This window comes from Aulonocara stuartgranti, assembly GCF_965226115.1.
Source record: "Aulonocara stuartgranti genome assembly, chromosome: 14".
NCBI lineage: Eukaryota > Metazoa > Chordata > Actinopteri > Cichliformes > Cichlidae > Aulonocara > Aulonocara stuartgranti.
The window spans coordinates 18,573,794-18,592,020 of NC_138950.1; the positions used below are offsets into that span (position 1 = coordinate 18,573,794).

Consider the following 18,227-nt stretch of genomic DNA (forward strand, 5'->3'; position numbering starts at 1 on the left):
ACTCTTTTGTACAGTCTTGATTATTTTGAACTACATGTACAACCTTATTCATTCCCAGAGATACTGTTTTTATTAATTGTAATAATACTTTAGTTTGTTTTCCGTGGTTCTTTTTCATTTACATAAAAATAAAATTTTTATTTTGCGATATTTAATGTATTTTCTGTACCAGTGATTGTATGAATGACTTTAAAAAAAATTACAGGCTTTGCAAAGCAGGAACAGATAAGGAATTCCTCAGAGATTCATGGATGTAATGATGAGAGATGCTGAGGATAGGGTGATATGGAGGCAGGTGATCCGCCTCCTAAATAAGCAGTTTAAAGAAGAAGAAAGAGGTCTTTAAGGGGAAGAAAGAGAGACTGATTGAGCTAAAAAATAAACAAAACCCTAGTTTATTGTAATATTCTCCAGTCCAGTAGGTGGCAATAAAACACATCTAGGCTGGTTTGAAAGTCGCCAAAGGTAGAAGAAGAAGCAAGCTCCGAGAAGGGGAGGGCCCTGCAGCTGCTGCTTTCTGGCAGAAACCCCGTAGTGTAGCACCGCAGCGCCATTCGGTAACTGCAACAGTATCCAAAATGGCAGGAGCTGATGGAGACGATTCTCTTTATCCTATCGCCGTTCTCATTGATGAACTGCGAAATGAGGACGTTCAGGTAGGAACCCTGATTTTAATATTATTGTTTTTTTTATATTAAAGATCAAAGCGTTTGGCATAATTTCTTAGTCGTCAGATTGTTAGCTAGTTCTCGGTCTGGGCCTATCAGAAATTTTCTGCCGGGCCCACCCTACCCGGCTAGTCTAGTTTGTTGTCGACAGTAATATACCGCTCTTTGAGTTGGTTTTTACGCAGATGTACATTTTAATATATTATCACGAAGATTGACAAACTAGGTCATTCATTTAGCTGCTAGCTAATGTCTAGCCAAGCTAGCCGAATGAGCGTTCAACTAAGGAATCACAACAGCGGGGCGTTTGAGGCCGCAGTGGGTATAGATCACGGCTGATCACGCAATTTATTCCTATCAGTCAGTGGAAAGCTTTGCCTTCTAGCAAGCAATTTGAAACGCTGGGTCGCTTTAGTTAGCAACTTGTGACGCAATTTTAAACCAGATGATAACACTAATACGCGTTCTTGGGTTAACAGTATGAATTATAGGGTTGTATTTATTTATTTATTTTGTTATTGGCTCAGGGTTTCTGAATCCATCACTAATTTTCCATTTTTCTTCCAGTTGCGTCTGAACAGCATCAAGAAGCTGTCCACTATTGCGCTGGCCCTGGGTGTAGAGAGGACCCGAACTGAACTCCTCCCTTTCCTCACAGGTAATAAAAGCAGTTTTATATTAAAGCGCTGAATGTGTTGCACTTAAAACTGGGCCTTGTAGTTGCTGAGGCTGCCAGTAATCCACATGTAGATTTACAGTCCTTCTCTCACCCTCAGACACCATCTATGATGAAGATGAGGTGCTTTTGGCATTGGCTGAACAGCTTGGCAATTTCACTATGCTGGTGGGAGGTCCAGAGTATGTCCACTGTCTTCTGGTAAGTCTACAAGCTTCAGATTTTTTTTGTAAACACATGCTTGCAAGGAGATGCATTCCCCATTATATTAAATCTGTATTGACATTTCCTTAGAATTAGCTAGTTTATGTAAAAGTCAATTTACTACACATGAACTTTGCATCAACGTATTTTTCAAGAGTGGGCCAAATGCTAATGTTAAAGTCAGGTTAGTATCTAAACACATCTTAACCCACACATAGTTCATTTACTGGATTTAGACTAGTAATAACAAACTGTTGACACAATTACATCAGTCCCTCAGCTCAACAGTTTCACCATAGGACTGACCTGTGGACTTAGGATCAAAGATGATCATGTTTGTGACGACAAAAATAAAAGTAATCGACTGACATTTCAGCTCTTAAGATTTGATGATTTTCCTAACTTTTCTTTGTTTGTTGTAAAGAGATTTTTAAATTTGGAATTAGCAGTACATCATATTCTATACAATTGTTTTATCACAACCATGTATAAATTTTCAGTTTGTTGAAAGGTACATTTTCTAAATTCAGACTGTAAGCAATCCTATGCAGCCAGTCATTTGTTAGTATTTATGTAGCATCTAGAGATTCATTGTGAGTAACCCCTTAATGCCTATTGTATCATATTTGCTATATAGAGTTTTTGTGAGATGTTTATTTGTGATGCTTTTCCATCATCAGTGTGGATTAAGTTGATCTCCACTTATTTCTTCTTGATGTTTAGCCTCCTCTGGAGAGCCTAGCGACAGTGGAAGAGACAGTAGTCAGAGACAAAGCTGTGGAGTCCCTGCGAAAGATCTCTCAGGAGCACTCTCCAGTTGACCTGGAGGTCCACTTTGAGCCTTTGGTGAAGCGGTTGGCCAGTGGTGACTGGTTCACTTCTCGCACATCTGCCTGTGGCCTCTTTAGCGTCTGTTATCCTCGTGTTTCCAGCACCGTCAAGGCTGAGATTCGCCAGTAAGTGGCTTCTTGAAAAGTGGAGAGATTTTTAAATTCCTCCAAATCCTTTTTTCTTAACTTATTTGCTTGTAATGAGTCACTTGGTGGTTGTTTTAGTCTTCTAACAAGGTTTCATTTGATGTTTGTTGTTATTTCTAGGCATTTTCGCACCTTGTGCTCAGATGACACTCCTATGGTGCGTCGTGCTGCAGCATCCAAACTGGGGGAATTTGCCAAAGTCTTGGAGCTGGAGTATGTAAAAAGTGACATAATTTCCCTTTTCACTGCCCTGGCCTCTGATGAGCAGGTATGAACATCCATCCAAAAAAAAAAAAAAATCCATTGAACTGCAGTGTTCTTATTTTGGGTAGTCAATTCTTGGTGTCGTTGCCTGTTGGGAGGCCAAACTGATCCCATCTTTCTTCATCAGGACTCAGTGCGGCTGCTTGCAGTGGAGGCTTGTGTCAGTATTGCCACTCTGCTGCCTCAGGAGGATCTGGAGACCCTGGTGATGCCAACCCTACGTCAGGCTGCAGAAGATAAGTCCTGGAGGGTCCGTTACATGGTTGCTGACAAGTTCTCTGAGGTAAACTGAAAAACAACTTCTTTGATTTAAATGTAGAATTAACATTTTGGAAATTCTGTTTAAAACCAACTTTAAATAGGGCACTTTTTTGATATAGAGTAATTCTGAAGCGGAGTTGACTGTTTTTCTTTTACTGGATATAAAACCAACAACAGTAAAAGGTTCATACATTTCAATGTTAATCTGCTGTATTTCTTTGATACTTGTTAGTAATCTTAGTTTAGACACATGTAGTGCTTTCAAAGAAGTGTTTGACATCACATCATTAAATAAACCACCCCTGTCCAAACATTTGTGCTGCATATTTACTGAGCAAAGGTGTCATTGGAATAATAATGATTAACAAACCCAACATCTTCAAACAAGTAGCTGAGATTAAATCTTAACTTCCTGTTAAAACTTTCAGAAAAAATACTAAGAGCAAAAACAGAATGGAGAGATTTAAAGGTGGCTCTCTTAGACTTGAGCTGAATTAAAGTTCTTTGTTGCCATGCTGCCGTGGGAACAACTAATCACATGCATTCAGCTAGGTCATTGAGCCATTTTTGATCAAAAGAATCTATGCAGCTGCAAAACTCGATTGAGCTTTATTATGAAGGTGACACAAGTTTAAATAAGCCCACAAACATTACTAGTAGGTAATTAAAATCTTTTACCAGTGGGCTTTAATTAAGATTTGTAATATTTGGAGCTTTATCTTTGCATTTTCATTACAATAACACCATGTTTTTGATGTGTTTAGTAAGTTCTAGAGCAAATAAAAAACATGTGTTTTTATTGGCAATAAAACAGTTGTGATATAAGGAAAAATGCATAGTAAATATTTATTAGCTTGAACAGCCCTATTTCAGAGGCTATTTTGAGTTTTACCTGTCAGATTATAAGTAGCAGCAGAAAAGATTTAAGTATTGTACATTTTAAAAAGTCAGTTTCCAGTTAAGCCGAAGATTTAGCAAGACTGCAGCTTTGACATGCATCCATGCAATACACGGCTATACAGGGTCAGCAAAATTAAGAGGATAAGGTGCCAGGTGATAGACCCAGGCCATGGCACGTACATTAAAAAAATCTGTTTTATACATAGAAATCGTAAAGTTTATTTCCATCTTAATATTCATTGAAACCTCTTAACTATCAGTGTTGAGAATTTTGAGTCAGGTTGTTTGCTCATAATATCACAATGTGAACTTTTAGCCACATTAAAACCTCCCAGTATCTTCCAGTGACCTTTTTACTGGAAGACACTGGGAATTGTGTCACATGCTTACTTAGTAAATGGAGATTAATTGATTTCTGTCTGAATGTAGCTCCAGAAAGCAGTGGGCCCAGAGATCACAAAGAACGACCTGGTCCCAGCTTTCCAGAATCTTCTGAAGGACTGTGAAGCTGAGGTCCGTGCGGCTGCAGCCAACAAAGTCAAAGGTAGGAGATTTTCTTGAAATGAATCGCACTGGCCGAACTTGATTCAGCCTCTTGACCACTGCTTTCTATATTTTGATGATGTATTTTTCCCTTTGTCAGAATTCTGCGAGAACCTTCCAGAGGACAATCGTGAGCAGATCATCATGACTCACATCTTGCCTTGCGTCAAGGTAAAAATAAATAAACTTTTCTGTCAGCTGCAGTGTGATATTTCTTGTCAGTAAGACAAAAGTTTTGTGTTCACTGGTATAGCAAGAAAAACAAATAAAAGCTTATATTTTTATTGTTCCTTTAAAGCACTTTTGAATGCATATGTGTTTATTTATTTTGGTGGTGGTGGTGGTGGGGGGGGGTTGACCAATGCCATTGCTGACAGATTTTAAAGTGTGGATAATCCTTGAATCTTAGTTGTCTCCTGTGGAGGGAGGGGAAAAGGAGACTATTTTGTATAAAGTGTTCACTGAGCAGACATATTTGGTTGGTGACCCTTAGTCTGCCATCACCTTCACAAAAAGTAAAATGTTTGGTTGTGTAAACCTAAGAATTTTGAATAAGAGCACCGGGCTGTTTTTGCAGGGAAGATCCATTTCTCAGACAAAGACATAGTTAACAGTTAATCCGTAGCCTGTAAGAATAGCAGGAGAATCTAATTATGAGCTCTGCATCTTATAATGTAGTGTTTGGGGCAGATAATGGTTACACTGTCATGAAGTCATGATGTTGAAAAGGTGGCATCCATATCTCTTATATTCTAGAGAATATAAGAGATTGAGAAAATTAATCTAGTAATAAATAATTCAGGTTTTTCTCATTTATCGCACTTTTTTTAAAACCATGTTATCATTTATTTATTTAGTCTGTTTGGAAGCAAATCTCTGAATTCCTTTAAATTGATGTCAAGGCCTGTTTTGTGGTTATGTTTTATAGACTATACATGCCAGTGTTGTTCAAGTTTTAAGCAGCAGGTGGCACTATTGTGTTGTAACGAACTATTGTGTCAGTAAGGGTAGTGGAAATACAGGTAGCCTCACAGTGGAATTCCTGGAACTGTACTTTTTTTTTTTTTTGGTGTGTGTTTGAAAGAGAGCAAGCTGCATGACTGTCATAAGAAGTCTGTGTTTGTCCTGTAAACATACATACAGCAGTGGGAAAAGCCATCCAGGTAGCAACAAACACACTTCCCTGGAAAAATGTAATAAACGTCATAGCACGGGCACTTGGCACACACATACCATCACTCCCACTGCAGAGTTGATTTTATTGGTAGATTGAAATGCCTGGTGTGCTGATATATGTTCTGGGAAGGGAAAATAATTTTTCAAAGGTTTTATAGTTCATTAGAGGCTTCCATGTAATACTGGTTTGAAAACACAAGTAAACATGAGCATTTAGATAACAAGCGATTTCTTTGCTTGTTTATGTACACCCATTTCTGTTTCTGTCTACATCACATTTTAAGTTTCCACGCACAGTTGTTAGATGCAATGACTGTAATTCTCACTAGTATTAAGTTCACTTTACCATGTATTTACACACAGGTCGATTATAGGCTCCTTGTGTGCTGCGTTGCAAATATGAGCCATTGCAGTGGTCTTGATGTTTATTTACATACTTTGTGTTAACTATTTGTTTGGGCTGATCTCTCTGTCTCCTGTGTTTCCCGTCCTCCATTAGGAACTTGTTTCAGACACCAACCAGCATGTGAAATCGGCTCTGGCCTCAGTCATTATGGGACTTTCAACCATCCTGGGCAAGGACAACACAATAGAGCACTTACTGCCTCTATTTCTGGCTCAGCTCAAGGACGAGGTAAAGGAAATGCAGATTTTTAATTGTGGTTTCTTTATATTAGACAGCTGGCTTTGGAAATCCACAAGGCACAGTTGTAGTTTGGTACCACTGTAAACAAAAGCTGCTTACAAGGCAGCCCAATTTGACCAAGTTCTTTGGCCTTCTTTGATCAGCATGTCTTAGACAGCAAAGCCACTTAGCTGCAGCCACCAGATGTACCTGGCTGCCACCTGGCTGGGTAGGAGGATGATTCATGCAGTTGGCAGCCTAACTGAGACCTTACAATTGGAAGACTGATTGGCTGCTGTCTTGAGGAAAGCATAATTAAGTCAGACACAGCTTAGCCAAATGGGTTACTGCTTGATGCATTCTGATTGTATTTTCAGTAATAAGGAATAATTGTGGATATTTGCTGATTAAATTGCAACTGTCAGTATTACTTTTGTAATCATTTTTCAAAGAAGCTGCTGCAAGAATCAAATTGTAGAGCAGTCCTGATTCTGTGTTAGGTTAATGTGTTTTAGCTCCTGAATATTGATTTACATTGTTCCTCTAAGTGTGTTAGGTTCATGTTGAAGAATAGCTCACTCACATCTTCCCACATTAATACATAGTCCCATTACATTAGTGAATATTGATATCAGACACAAGTTTGGCAGGTCGGAGACAAACGTGTATCAGTGTTTTGGACGGCTTATGCTTTAAGTTCCTCAACTCTCTTCCTCTAGTCCTATTTAAAGACGGCCCATTTTCCTCACGGCACAAACACAAGACTAAGTGACTAATTAGATTAATGTCTAAACTGACAGCTTTGACTTGCAAATTTCAAATCAAAGTACATTTATCTGAGGAAAGGGAGACACTGTACAGATTTCAGATAGTTTCTGTGACTTGTTCAGCTACTGCTCTGTCTCAGCTTAAGTTAGTGTGACTGAATGTGTCAAATCATTCTTCAATTTGTGGTTTCTGGAGTTTAAAGTATGTTGATTTAAAAAGTTTAGCTGTGTACTTTTGCTGTTCCAGTTAATATCCTGTTCAAAGCTGAAAAAACGCAAGCCCTAATTTCAGGCTCTTTATAATAAACATTGGTTCCGATTTGTAAGACATAACCTCTTGGCAGTCTGGTCTTTTTTGATGGGGTTAGCATAGTTGGATACATAATATGTGATTGGTCTTTTTTTCTTCTTCTTAAGTGTAAAATATGTAGGTTAAGAAGTTTTACATTTTCGATTATATCGGGTTTGAAATGAATCAGAATTTGATGACAGTAGGCTGGCATGACCTTAACCTATCTCTCGTAATTCGTCTGTTTTAGTGCCCTGAGGTGCGTCTGAACATCATCTCCAACCTTGACTGTGTGAACGAGGTGATTGGCATACGACAGCTCTCTCAGTCACTGCTGCCGGCCATTGTGGAGTTGGCAGAAGATGCAAAGTGGAGGGTTCGCCTTGCCATCATAGAGTACATGCCCTTGCTGGCAGGACAGCTGGTGAGTCGTGGAGTCTAGGAAAGACAGCTGCAAGCCATATAACATGTTTTAAATGTCATCCTTAATTAACACCATGTGTAAAAACACCAACATTAGCTAAAATGCTATCAGGCCCGATTTGACTGTAGATAACCAGGAAATTGTTGTGATTATATTTTATCCTTTTTCCTGCAGGGAGTCGAGTTCTTTGATGAGAAGCTCAATACCCTTTGTATGGCCTGGCTTATTGACCATGGTAAGGTGCTGTTATGGGTTTCAAAGTTTGTCAATTTGATGTACTATCATCGTCATAGGACGATACTTTATCTGTTTGGTCTTAAGGTGGAGCTGAGTATTTGACTGTTTGCATATTTGTTTGTTGGGGAGGTATTTGGTTTTCAATTTTGGGATTTGGATATTTGTTCATATTATTTACATGTAAATGCATACAGTCAGCTTTGGTGCCTGACACCCTTCTCACTCACAGCAGTGATCTTCACACTTCAGTTCACCTCATTGTTGCCAACTTGGCGAACTTATGAGACGCTGCTTAAACAGATGCTTAAATGGGCAGCTTTCTTTGCAACACCCCCTTTAGCCTATGAATACAAATCTTAGCCTGAAAATTGTCCTCGTTTTCTAGTTTTCGCTGCAGGAGGGTTGCACTTACTGTGGCAATGCCCCTAATTCTCTCGCCTCTTCCCAATGGCATTTTATTTACTTTGGCTGTCAGTGCTCGGTAGCACTCTGATACCTTCATCATACACTAGCTTTTTTTGTTTCGTTTTTTTAAACATAAGTAGGAACTGCTTATTCCTTTATGAATTTTCACCATTACATATCCACACAGTTGTATTTTGATTCTCTCTTTAATTTCTCTGACTGAACTTTGCACGCAGTTTAGAGAGGTCCTCTTACCAGTCTGATACTATTTTATGACCAGGTCAGAGAGACTGTTGGAGAGAAGAGACTAATAAGCTTAGAGGGTGGAAGTGAAGAAGTTTCAGGGTAAAGAAGGGGTGAGATGGAGGTGTTTTGTTTTATACATACCATTGGAGACTCTTCATCTGTAGCGTAGTACAGCTGTAATCAGCAAAGAACTAAATCATCTAGTACAATGGTGTTTGAGAAGTTGTCAGATCTTGTGTCACAATAGAACTGTATATGGACCCTCTCATTTCCATTTTGACACATGAAGGAGTCATCTACATTTGTGCAGATCTTGGGTGATCTCGAGTTGCTACGTTGTGTTAATCACAGCAGTTCTTCTATTGGTTTTTCTGCACAGTTAAGGGGCTCGTCTTTCATTGCATTCAGTCACGTAGCAAGTTTCAGTCAATTTAAGAAACGTTATCTTAACCCATCTTCTCCATTCACTCTGCTTTGAGGGAGTAGCTGCACACATTTTCAGTGAAACAGAAAACAAAGAAAAAGAGAATCTAGAACCTTGAGTGAAAACAGTTGTCGGCACAAAGACTTGCACTGATTGGAAATTGAAGCAAATACACATAAATGAGGTAAACGGGGTCCTGTTGGAAACTTCTAATAATTTTATCCTGATGGATAATTGTATACCGTTATTTCCAGTATATATTTTTTTAAACATGTCTTGTTGATGTATTTATCTCTCACTGTTATTGATTCACATTGTGTTTTATGTAACACACAGAAAGCCTGTAAAGAGAATTTCTCTGAAAATTTGCTCTCAGGAGAGCCTGCCCTCAGACCCTCCTAGCTGTAGCAGCATTTTACTCTGTCCACGCGATGCTGTCACCCTTCACTGTTTGCATCCCCATAGAACAGTTCAGCCACTCTTTCATACTTTGTTACGTCAGTTAACCTTGTTTTTCTATACAACAGCCTGCAGTTCTAGCTTTGGATTTATACTGTTGTTAATGGACTTTAAAATCCCTGTTGGGTCACTGAGCGAGTCTGTGTGTGTTTATCTGTGCATGTTTGCCCTGGGGTCTTTCTCTTCCCGGTAGTTTTAAACGGTTCTGCGAAACAATCATCCTTATTCAAACGCTGAAAGAGCTGTTTATCCTTAGAACTTCACAACACACCCAACTGTATTTATAACCTAGAATATTTGTGGTATGCATTAAGTTTTACCTGTGTATGTAGTGTTCTTTTGACATTGAGTTTTCCAATTAGAGAGAGACACGCTCTCTGTTGAGGACAAAGGGCCAGCTGGGTTACATCATTGGAATGCTGCTGGTGTGAGTTTCTCTATGTGTGTGTGTGTGTGTGTGTGTGGCTAGGGTTAGGGCTGTGCCACACTTACGTAAGCCCTTCAGAGAAAGACGGGAGCACAGGAATCAGCCCAGAATCTTTCCCTCACTGGCTTAATTACAGAGAAAATTATTTGTGTATTTTCCTCTTCTTTTTTTGTCACACAGCATACAAATACCATTAGTCTAATTTCTAACAGTGAGTTCTTCTATTTGTCGCTTTATTGCTCTAAATTCTATTTGAGGTGAAAGCTGTAGCGTCATAATTGCTACAGCAAATAATGCTGATAAATAAAATCTGTAATTTTTGTTGAATGGATGTAGATACTGCATATATCCTAACAATGGGGTAAAATCAGGGGTAAAACAATAGATGGGACATTTTGTACTTTCATTACAGTAACTTTAAAACGTATGTCAGACTTCACTGATGGACACGCATGTAAACAAATCTTCATGGATATTGTGAGACATGAAGATTCTCTTCACAACCAGTGTAGGATAACCGTTGCCCAACAATGCAACTGCAGAAATGCTCTTGGGTGTATTTATAACAAGATTGGCAGCTGTATTTACATTTCCTGGCTACACACTTAAAATATGTAATGAGATGGATAAATCAAAAGAAGGCTCCTTCAGTAACAAAGATCTAAGTTGTCACAAAGAAGACAATGATCTGTATGTGTTGGCTGAGTAACCCTCTGGCCTTAAAAAGGATGACTGTCCAGATGAGATATAACCAAAAGAGAATTGATACAATTATAGTAAGTTAGTCATCACATAATAATGTGTTTTGAGGGCGTGTTTTTCTGGCTTGTGTGTGCGTGCAATTATCGCCCTGATTTTTATTGTCCAGCTCGAAGATGTTCGCAAGCAAACTGCTCTTGCTGTTCCCTTGACCAAATTGGTTCAGTATGATGAGTCTTGTTTGCCTCGGGGCTCTGCAGTTTATACCAGTGCCCAGAGAGAATTTCAGTCACCTTTTTAAGTCGGCCATCTCACACACCAATAGACGCACTCACTCCCACTGAAATCGGTACAACTGTGTGTATGGCATATTTTGTCACACTACATGGATGTTTATATATATATAACCTGAAGCGTGTGTTGACCCACACTCATTGTTGAACCTGAATGTGTCCTGTGTAAGCACAGGGCCACACTGTGATCCCAGCACAGCCGCTCTGTCTGTTAAAGAGGTGTAAAACAAGCAGTATGTTAGCAAAGTGTTGAGGCCATTACACACCTCACATGTGTGTTTTTGCAGAAAACTTGTCCTCCAGAAATGCGCTGTGGACAAAAATTAAGTTGACATCAAGAAGTGATGAGCTGGTCCTGATGTTTCTAAACAGGAAATGGAAGAAACTGAGATTCTGGGTTCATCCAGTTGTCACAAGAAAGAGGCAGCAGACAGAATGTCATGCTTTGCTCCAAGAGTTTTTTCGAGCTTCATTTGAAAATATTAATGCTGCAAACTATAAACTGCTGCATTAAGAATAGATGACTCAGAAAAGTGTTTTTTGAAGCATGGGTTTTATATATCTGCTGTGTAAAGGCCTTTAGACACTTGTTTGTAATAAAAATAAATAAATAAATAAAAAAATAAAAAATAAGAGTTTGTCTTATTTCAGGACACGCAAACGAAATAGATATGAGGAGCAAAATTACTATAATGACAAGCAAGATTTTAAAATTGTGGATTGCAAACAGCAAGCAAAATGAAGAGTGTAATCTTGGAGGATTTTAGCAAGCAAAGCAGATTTGGAAAGAGCCCATCAAGCTCATTCACAGAGACCTGGAAAGGGAGACATGGCACACGCAGACCTTTCACACAGAATGCTGTTGTGTGTTTTTTCTAGTGTATGCCATCCGTGAGGCAGCGACCTGTAACCTAATGAAGCTCGTGGAGAAGTTTGGAGCAGAGTGGGCCCAGAACACCATCGTGCCCAAAGTGCTGGGTATGGCCAACGATCCCAATTACCTCCACAGGATGACCACTCTGTTCTGCATCAATGTGAGTCGACAGATCTTTATTCTATATGCACATGATGGCCTTTGGAGTTTGTTTGAGGGGCTTATTTTCTGTACTGATCCATCTAAAATGACTCTAGTCTCTCTAATAAAAAGCAGAGATTAGTTGTTTTTCTTATACTACCAGCTGTCGCCAAGTGCTTTCTCGAAGTGGATCGTTAGACCGTGAGGTGTCTGTTTTGTTGTGGCAGCTTTGCCTTCTGTTACAAAGCGCCTCAGCATAACTTTTCTTTGGCACTCTTTTAATACCTGTTATGCCTTAAAGGTTTCAGACTCACAGTATTGAAGCTAGATTCAATAATGCAGATGCACTTTATTGCACTGCACATGGGAAAAGCCTAGTTTAGGAATTAAGGGTTTGTTTTATTAATATAAATGCAGTAACTTTAACAGAGCAAGCTAAGCTCTGGACTAAAATATGACCCAAGTATACTTATCTGGATCACCTACCTTCTTCACTTGAGGTAAATGAAGGCAGCAGTCACTATTAGGAAAGAAGTGTATGAGCTTCTTAAAAAATAAATCACTTACATGTAGATTTTGTCATCTTGGTAACTCCTGCATTCTGTCTCAGGCTTTGTCAAAGGCATGTGGCCAGGAGATCACCACTAAGCAGATGCTGCCTGTGGTCCTCAAGATGTCCAATGACCAAGTGGCCAACGTCCGCTTCAATGTGGCGAAATCCCTTCAGAAGATTGGCCCTATCCTCGACAGCAAGTATGTTGTCTGGAATTTGAGCACTCTGTGCTTTCTCTGCACAGTGGAGGGGGAAAACTGACTAAAGTCTGAAATCCAGAACGAGCTTTGAGTCTAATAAATGTCGTCCTCACTTTGTCCCTTGCAGTGCCCTTCAAACAGAAGTGAAGCCAGTGCTGGAGAAGCTGGCTTCAGACACAGACATGGATGTTAAATACTTTGCCCAGGAGGCCATTAGTGGTAAGCTTTCCTATCACTGGGTATTAAAACCATTTAACAGATTGAGTTATATTTGAAATATATTTAAAAATGACTAAAATTGCAATTATCTTCTCTTTCGTACACAGTTCTGGCGCTAGCATAACCGGCCAGCCCGACATGGGTTAACCAGATACCCACCTGAGTCAAGGCAACACTTTTACAAGATATTTATTGATGTTCAGGATCAACTGGTTAATGTATAGAGAAAGCTGTCAACAGTTTTATTTTTTGTTTCTTTTTCCCTATGTTTATTCCTTTTTTTCTTTCTTTTTTTTACTGTCCAATGGGTGTCCATGTCCAGGTATAGCACATAGGCTTATTTGTTAACCTTTCGCTTTGCTGTAAATGGGTGCTTCTACAAAGGCAAAGTGTTGATGAAACTGAAATAAGTGGTGCATGCATGTGCTACTGTACTCGCTAGTCATTGCTAACCAGTACCCCCCTCACATTCCTCCCTTTTTACGCCCTTGGCCGCTGTTGTACTTGAGCTGCAGTCGTCACACCGTACCACGTCTCTGTTAGCTACCTAGGACTGTGCTAACTCTTTGTGCTGCAGCACTTTTTCTCCCAGTGTTAGATGAAAACTTTTAGCAGCAGATGGTGCAACAAGCTGTTAATTTTTTTTCCCTGAGCTTCATCTTGAAACAGCCCCCTTTTCCCAGAGATGCAGCTCTACAGAGAAGTAGAAATTGAAAGGTCTTTCAAGGTGTTATGAAATATGTTTTTTGTTTTTGTCACCAAATCAAACCCCTCGCCTCTGAAATCCTTCACAGAATTAGAATCTACAAGGTTTTAAAGAAATGATGTCCTGTGTAATTCCTCATCCACCAGACTGCTGTGCTCTGAGTTGGTCAGTAATGGAGAGGGGCCAGATCAGTTGTAAATTGTTGCTCATAACTGTCCCACATCCAGATTAGTAATTTTTGGTACGTGTGGAAAGATGGGACGTAATGTTCTGTAGTATATTGTCGGCATTACTCTTAATCTTTGTGCCAATGACTTTAGAAAGCAGCTGTGTTTTCTTTTAATATGCCGGTAAACCGGTTTCGTCTGCCATGTTGTGTAAAAAGACAGCATTGTTTTCTGGAAGCGACACTATTAGTCTTGACGGTAATGGGATCGTACAACTTAATTGACTACAGCTATGGGGGCTAGTGCACAACCACAGCAGTCCATGCGCTCTAGAGCCGATCAATTTTTTTCCTTAAATCCATGCTTGGGTGCCCCCTCCCTCCTCCCCTCCCCACTGAACAGGAGGTTTAAAAGCCTTTCAATAAACGTTAAGGGCCATCACTTTTAATCGTTGCTTAAAAACCTCTACACAATGGAGAACAAGTGCATGCTTTGAAAGAAAGTGGGAAGGGGAGCAGGGAGCATGTGTACGTAAGGCTGCATAATGTTTTATTACGGGGTGGGAGCTGGGGTGGTTATGGGCGGATTGAATAAATGTATCGTCTGTGCTGATAAAAGGAACTTTTGTCTTTCCCTGAACTCCTTATGCCATTCCCTTCTCTCTTCTCCCCTCCCGCCTTCCTCATTTTGTTGTTGAATAAACCTTGATTGTTGATTGTCCTGTATCACGAAGACTGCGCTTTTATTTTTGTTTTGAATTCTCTTCTAAATTGGGATGCTGTACTACTGTATCTTGATCTGAATAAAGTAACACAGAGGAGCCAGTGTACCCTTCTTTTGTAACTTCGCAGTTAGGACATCAAGTCCTTTTTGTCAGTATAATTGGCCGCTTCAGGGTGAAGACAGGAATCATCCAATTAAAACAATTTGGAGAATAACAGACGAACCACTTTAAAATATTCTTGAAATATAAATTGTATTGACAACAAATCACAGGCCTGCTGTGGATGCTTAGCTTCTGGAAAAACCAGTAAAAGCTGTCTTTTGGGGGGTCTCTTTGTATTTACAAACCCCTGCTGGATGGATGGAACCATTCTTCCTAGAGAGTCCTCATCTGGTGTTTTGATGATGGGAAAGAAGAGAGATGTCTACCACTTTGTTCTACAGTGTACTCCACTGGATGGAGGACCTGTGACTGAAGTCATAGCCATTGATCCCTTGTGCCATGTGCATAGGGGGCTGTGGAAAACTTCCACAACACTGGTTTCTCCCAAGAGGCAGTTTCCATCTGGATAGAAAGTATGGGGTGGGTAATGCAATATTATCCCATTACAGGGACACCAAACATGAATATTAAATAAATTAAGATAAGACATATGTTGTGCCACATATCTGTCTTATAAGACAGATGTTTGATTTTTGATGATTTGTAGTGGTTAATTGCTGTATTATCAGAAACAGATTGTAAGTTGCCAACATGACCCTATTCACTACAGACTAATTGACTGTTATGGCAGCTTTTAGGGTTTCTCTGCTTGACAATCTGATTTTGCAGCAAACTGAAGATAAGTAACTTACTAGATAGAGCTGATATTAAGTTTAACTTTTGAGAGCATAATATACATATATGTGTGTATATATACACACATATAGATATATATGTATAGTCAAAGTAGACTTTGGTACTTCAGCATTGGTTTATAGGCTATGACTATGGAAAGATTTCATAGAAAACAGCTGTTCCACCCCCTTAAAAAAACAAAAGGCAACATAATGGTGGCCTGCTTTGACAATTGGCGGGTCACTCATGATTTTGGCCGTATGAGAAGGGCATCAAAGTGCTACCACAATAATCAAGAATGACTTTCAGCTTTTCTGCTTGAAATTTCCCGATATAGTACTTGAAATGATTTCACCACTGAAAGAAGTCAGTGAGTCAGAATGCAATCAGTGAGAGAAAACAGCTGAAGTTTCTGGCGATGTGCACTGGATGAATTTGGAGGGTTTCTGGTCTTAAGTTCTGAGTCGAGTTGACGTATCGGTTAAATGTGCCTGAAGGAGTTGAAGTAATTGAAAGCAAGTGACGCATCAAAGGAAAAGAAAGAAAAAGCAGTGGCTCAAGGCTGGGACTTGCCCATTCTGATTTAACATGGCGTTAAAATCACTTGTGTCACTTTGGCTTAATGATTGAACCTGTTTTCTTGCAGTGAAGTTGAGTCTGATCACAGTTCTGTCCCCAAAGCGGGGTTCATGATCACATATTTCTGGTTAAAGGACAACGTCTAATTCCCCCCCCTCCAGCATTTATGACGAACACAGGCATTCTAACACACGGTCTCTTTGTCACTACAAGAAGATTGTGGATTTATGTATCTGTATATTTAAGTCTAATCAACAACTTGGAAAGTTGGTCACAAGCAGAAAGATCCAATTTTGTCCTTGTGATTTAAATGCTCTTTGTTCGATTTGGAAGGAGTGCTTCTCAGCCTGTCGACGTCTGCAGGAAAATGTGGCATTAATTTCACTAGCTCCTGGTCTCATATTTGCTCAGTTCTGACCTGGTAGGCAGCTGTTCAGAGATGAAAGCGATGGTCCTGCGGGCTGTTTTGGCCACGGGGAACCACGCAGAGCAGGGGCAGGGTCTGCAGCTGACACCTGCCCTCATCTCGACTACTGTGGAGAGGGAGACTGCAAAATAAGGGCTCGGTTTGGAAGTGGACATGCGCTGTAAGCAAGCGTATGAATAACATGCCACTTACTTGTTATGCATATGCTATGTGCAGCACATCCGAGATGCCCCAACGTTTCTGTTCATTCCAAATGAGGAGTCAGCAGAGAGCTTTGAGGCAATGAATCACATGGCAGGGATCTTTATGAGAATCCCAACCTTACTTTTTTTTTTTTTAATCGCCTCAAATCTTCCATCAGCCCTCCTTGGAGCTGTGTGCTCTCCCTATCCTCCACCCAGCCCTAATTTCCGGAGCACATTATGCACACATACTGTAATGCACAGCCTGGTGTGGCTGCTGAGTGTCAGCACATTCTGCTACAGCAGGACCCACTCGAGAGCCATTGAGAATATAGCAGCTTAAAGGCAGGATGTGCTTTTCAAGAAATGGTGTGAAGTAGTAGGAGGAGAAGGAGGAGGCTTGATGGTAGATGGAACCTGTGAGACTGATAACAAGAGCCAAACCATACCTCAGACATGGCTTGACACATATGAAATAATGAAGGGTTGTTTTCTTTCTTTCTAAAATATCTGGTGATCTAGAAGCTTTGAAGCACATTTTTTCCCCATTACAGCCAAAAATCTTCATTAAAAGACGATTACTTGAGGACAAGGGCTAATCCGCCCTCTAAATCCACTTGAGTTCATGAGGCAGTAATGAAACAGCAGCAACCTCTTCCTATCTATTTAGATCCTGTTATTCGGGGGGATTTTCAGCAGCTAGAACCCCTGACAGAGCTGAGAGCCCTGACGTCAATGCAGCTGCCTCCCAGGACCATGTCATTTATAATGAAAGGAGTCAAGCAAAGCCCCCACACAGCACGGCTCACACACACACACACACACACACACACACACACACACACACACACACACACACACACACACACACACACACACACACACACGAGTGAGGTCAGACGCTCTCAGGGTGACAAATGACAAATATCAGTTGGGAGAAGAGGAACGTTGGCCCACTCATTTTTCTTTTTTTCTTCCCTCCTCAAGTCACCTTGTCATCTCAGCGCTCCCTCCTCCTCCTCTTCTATTCTGTTGTCTTTTATCATGGGGTTTATAAGCTGTACAAACTTTTTTTTTCTCCCCCCCACACCCCGCCCTTAAATAATATCCAAGCACACACGAAGAACGCTCAAGCAAGTGTGTGGTTCACACTTGGCTCGGCTGTAACATCCAGCTCAGAGCCCCTGCAGGACCTGATTTTTCCAGGCACTACTGGGTCATGTGTGCTGGGATTTTCTGACTCTGTCCATCTGCTGGCTAGCATGTGATCAGTGTGCATTCAGTGGAGGAGGAAATGGGAGCGCTGCGTGACCTTCCTTCGAACAGGAGATCATTTTAGAGAAGAAAATCTTCGGCGGATGCCCTGCAGAGCTATAGCATTTACCTCAAACTCACTTACTGCAAAGCCTGCAGTGGGCTTTTAGAGGTTTTTATTAATACATTTATTTATTTTTTAGATGAATTACATTATGAAGAAAAGAAAATGCATCGCTTGTTACAGAAGTTTAGTTTCTCCTCTGCATTTGAGAGAGTATTTGTCTCTCTCTCTCTTTTTTGGTGCATCTCTAATCCTGAACAGTGCTGTGATCTCCTGCTCTAAAAGACGCAGTAGGATGTTGTCATCCACCCTCCTCCCGTTGTCATGACAACCATT

At 40.3% G+C, this 18,227-nt stretch overlaps 1 protein-coding gene across 1 annotated transcript; it reads left to right on the top strand.

The window, feature by feature from the left end:
• The first annotated feature begins 493 nt into the window (after positions 1-493).
• Positions 494-14,644, top strand: ppp2r1bb (protein phosphatase 2, regulatory subunit A, beta b). The gene is made up of 15 exons (XM_082503322.1): positions 494-656; positions 1,236-1,326; positions 1,445-1,545; positions 2,272-2,504; positions 2,646-2,793; positions 2,917-3,072; positions 4,380-4,494; positions 4,594-4,664; positions 6,169-6,303; positions 7,601-7,774; positions 7,949-8,009; positions 11,844-11,998; positions 12,590-12,732; positions 12,860-12,951; positions 13,059-14,644. Exons 1-15 carry the CDS (start codon positions 579-581, stop codon positions 13,073-13,075), a joined length of 1,770 nt encoding a protein of 589 aa, XP_082359448.1. The 5' UTR covers positions 494-578; the 3' UTR covers positions 13,076-14,644.
• Positions 14,645-18,227: the final 3,583 nt, after the last annotated feature.

What these genes read in the sequence shown, in the direction of transcription:
- ppp2r1bb (XM_082503322.1), top strand. Translation starts at nt 579, where the DNA reads ATGGCAGGAGCTGATGGAGACGATTCTCTTTATCCTATCGCCGTTCTC. An exon ending in ACATCTTGCCTTGCGTCAAG is followed by an intron (nt 4,665 to 6,168) that starts GTAAAAATAAAT and finishes GTCCTCCATTAG; the next exon opens with GAACTTGTTTCAGACACCAA. An exon ending in GGCCCTATCCTCGACAGCAA is followed by an intron (nt 12,733 to 12,859) that starts GTATGTTGTCTG and finishes TGTCCCTTGCAG; the next exon opens with TGCCCTTCAAACAGAAGTGA.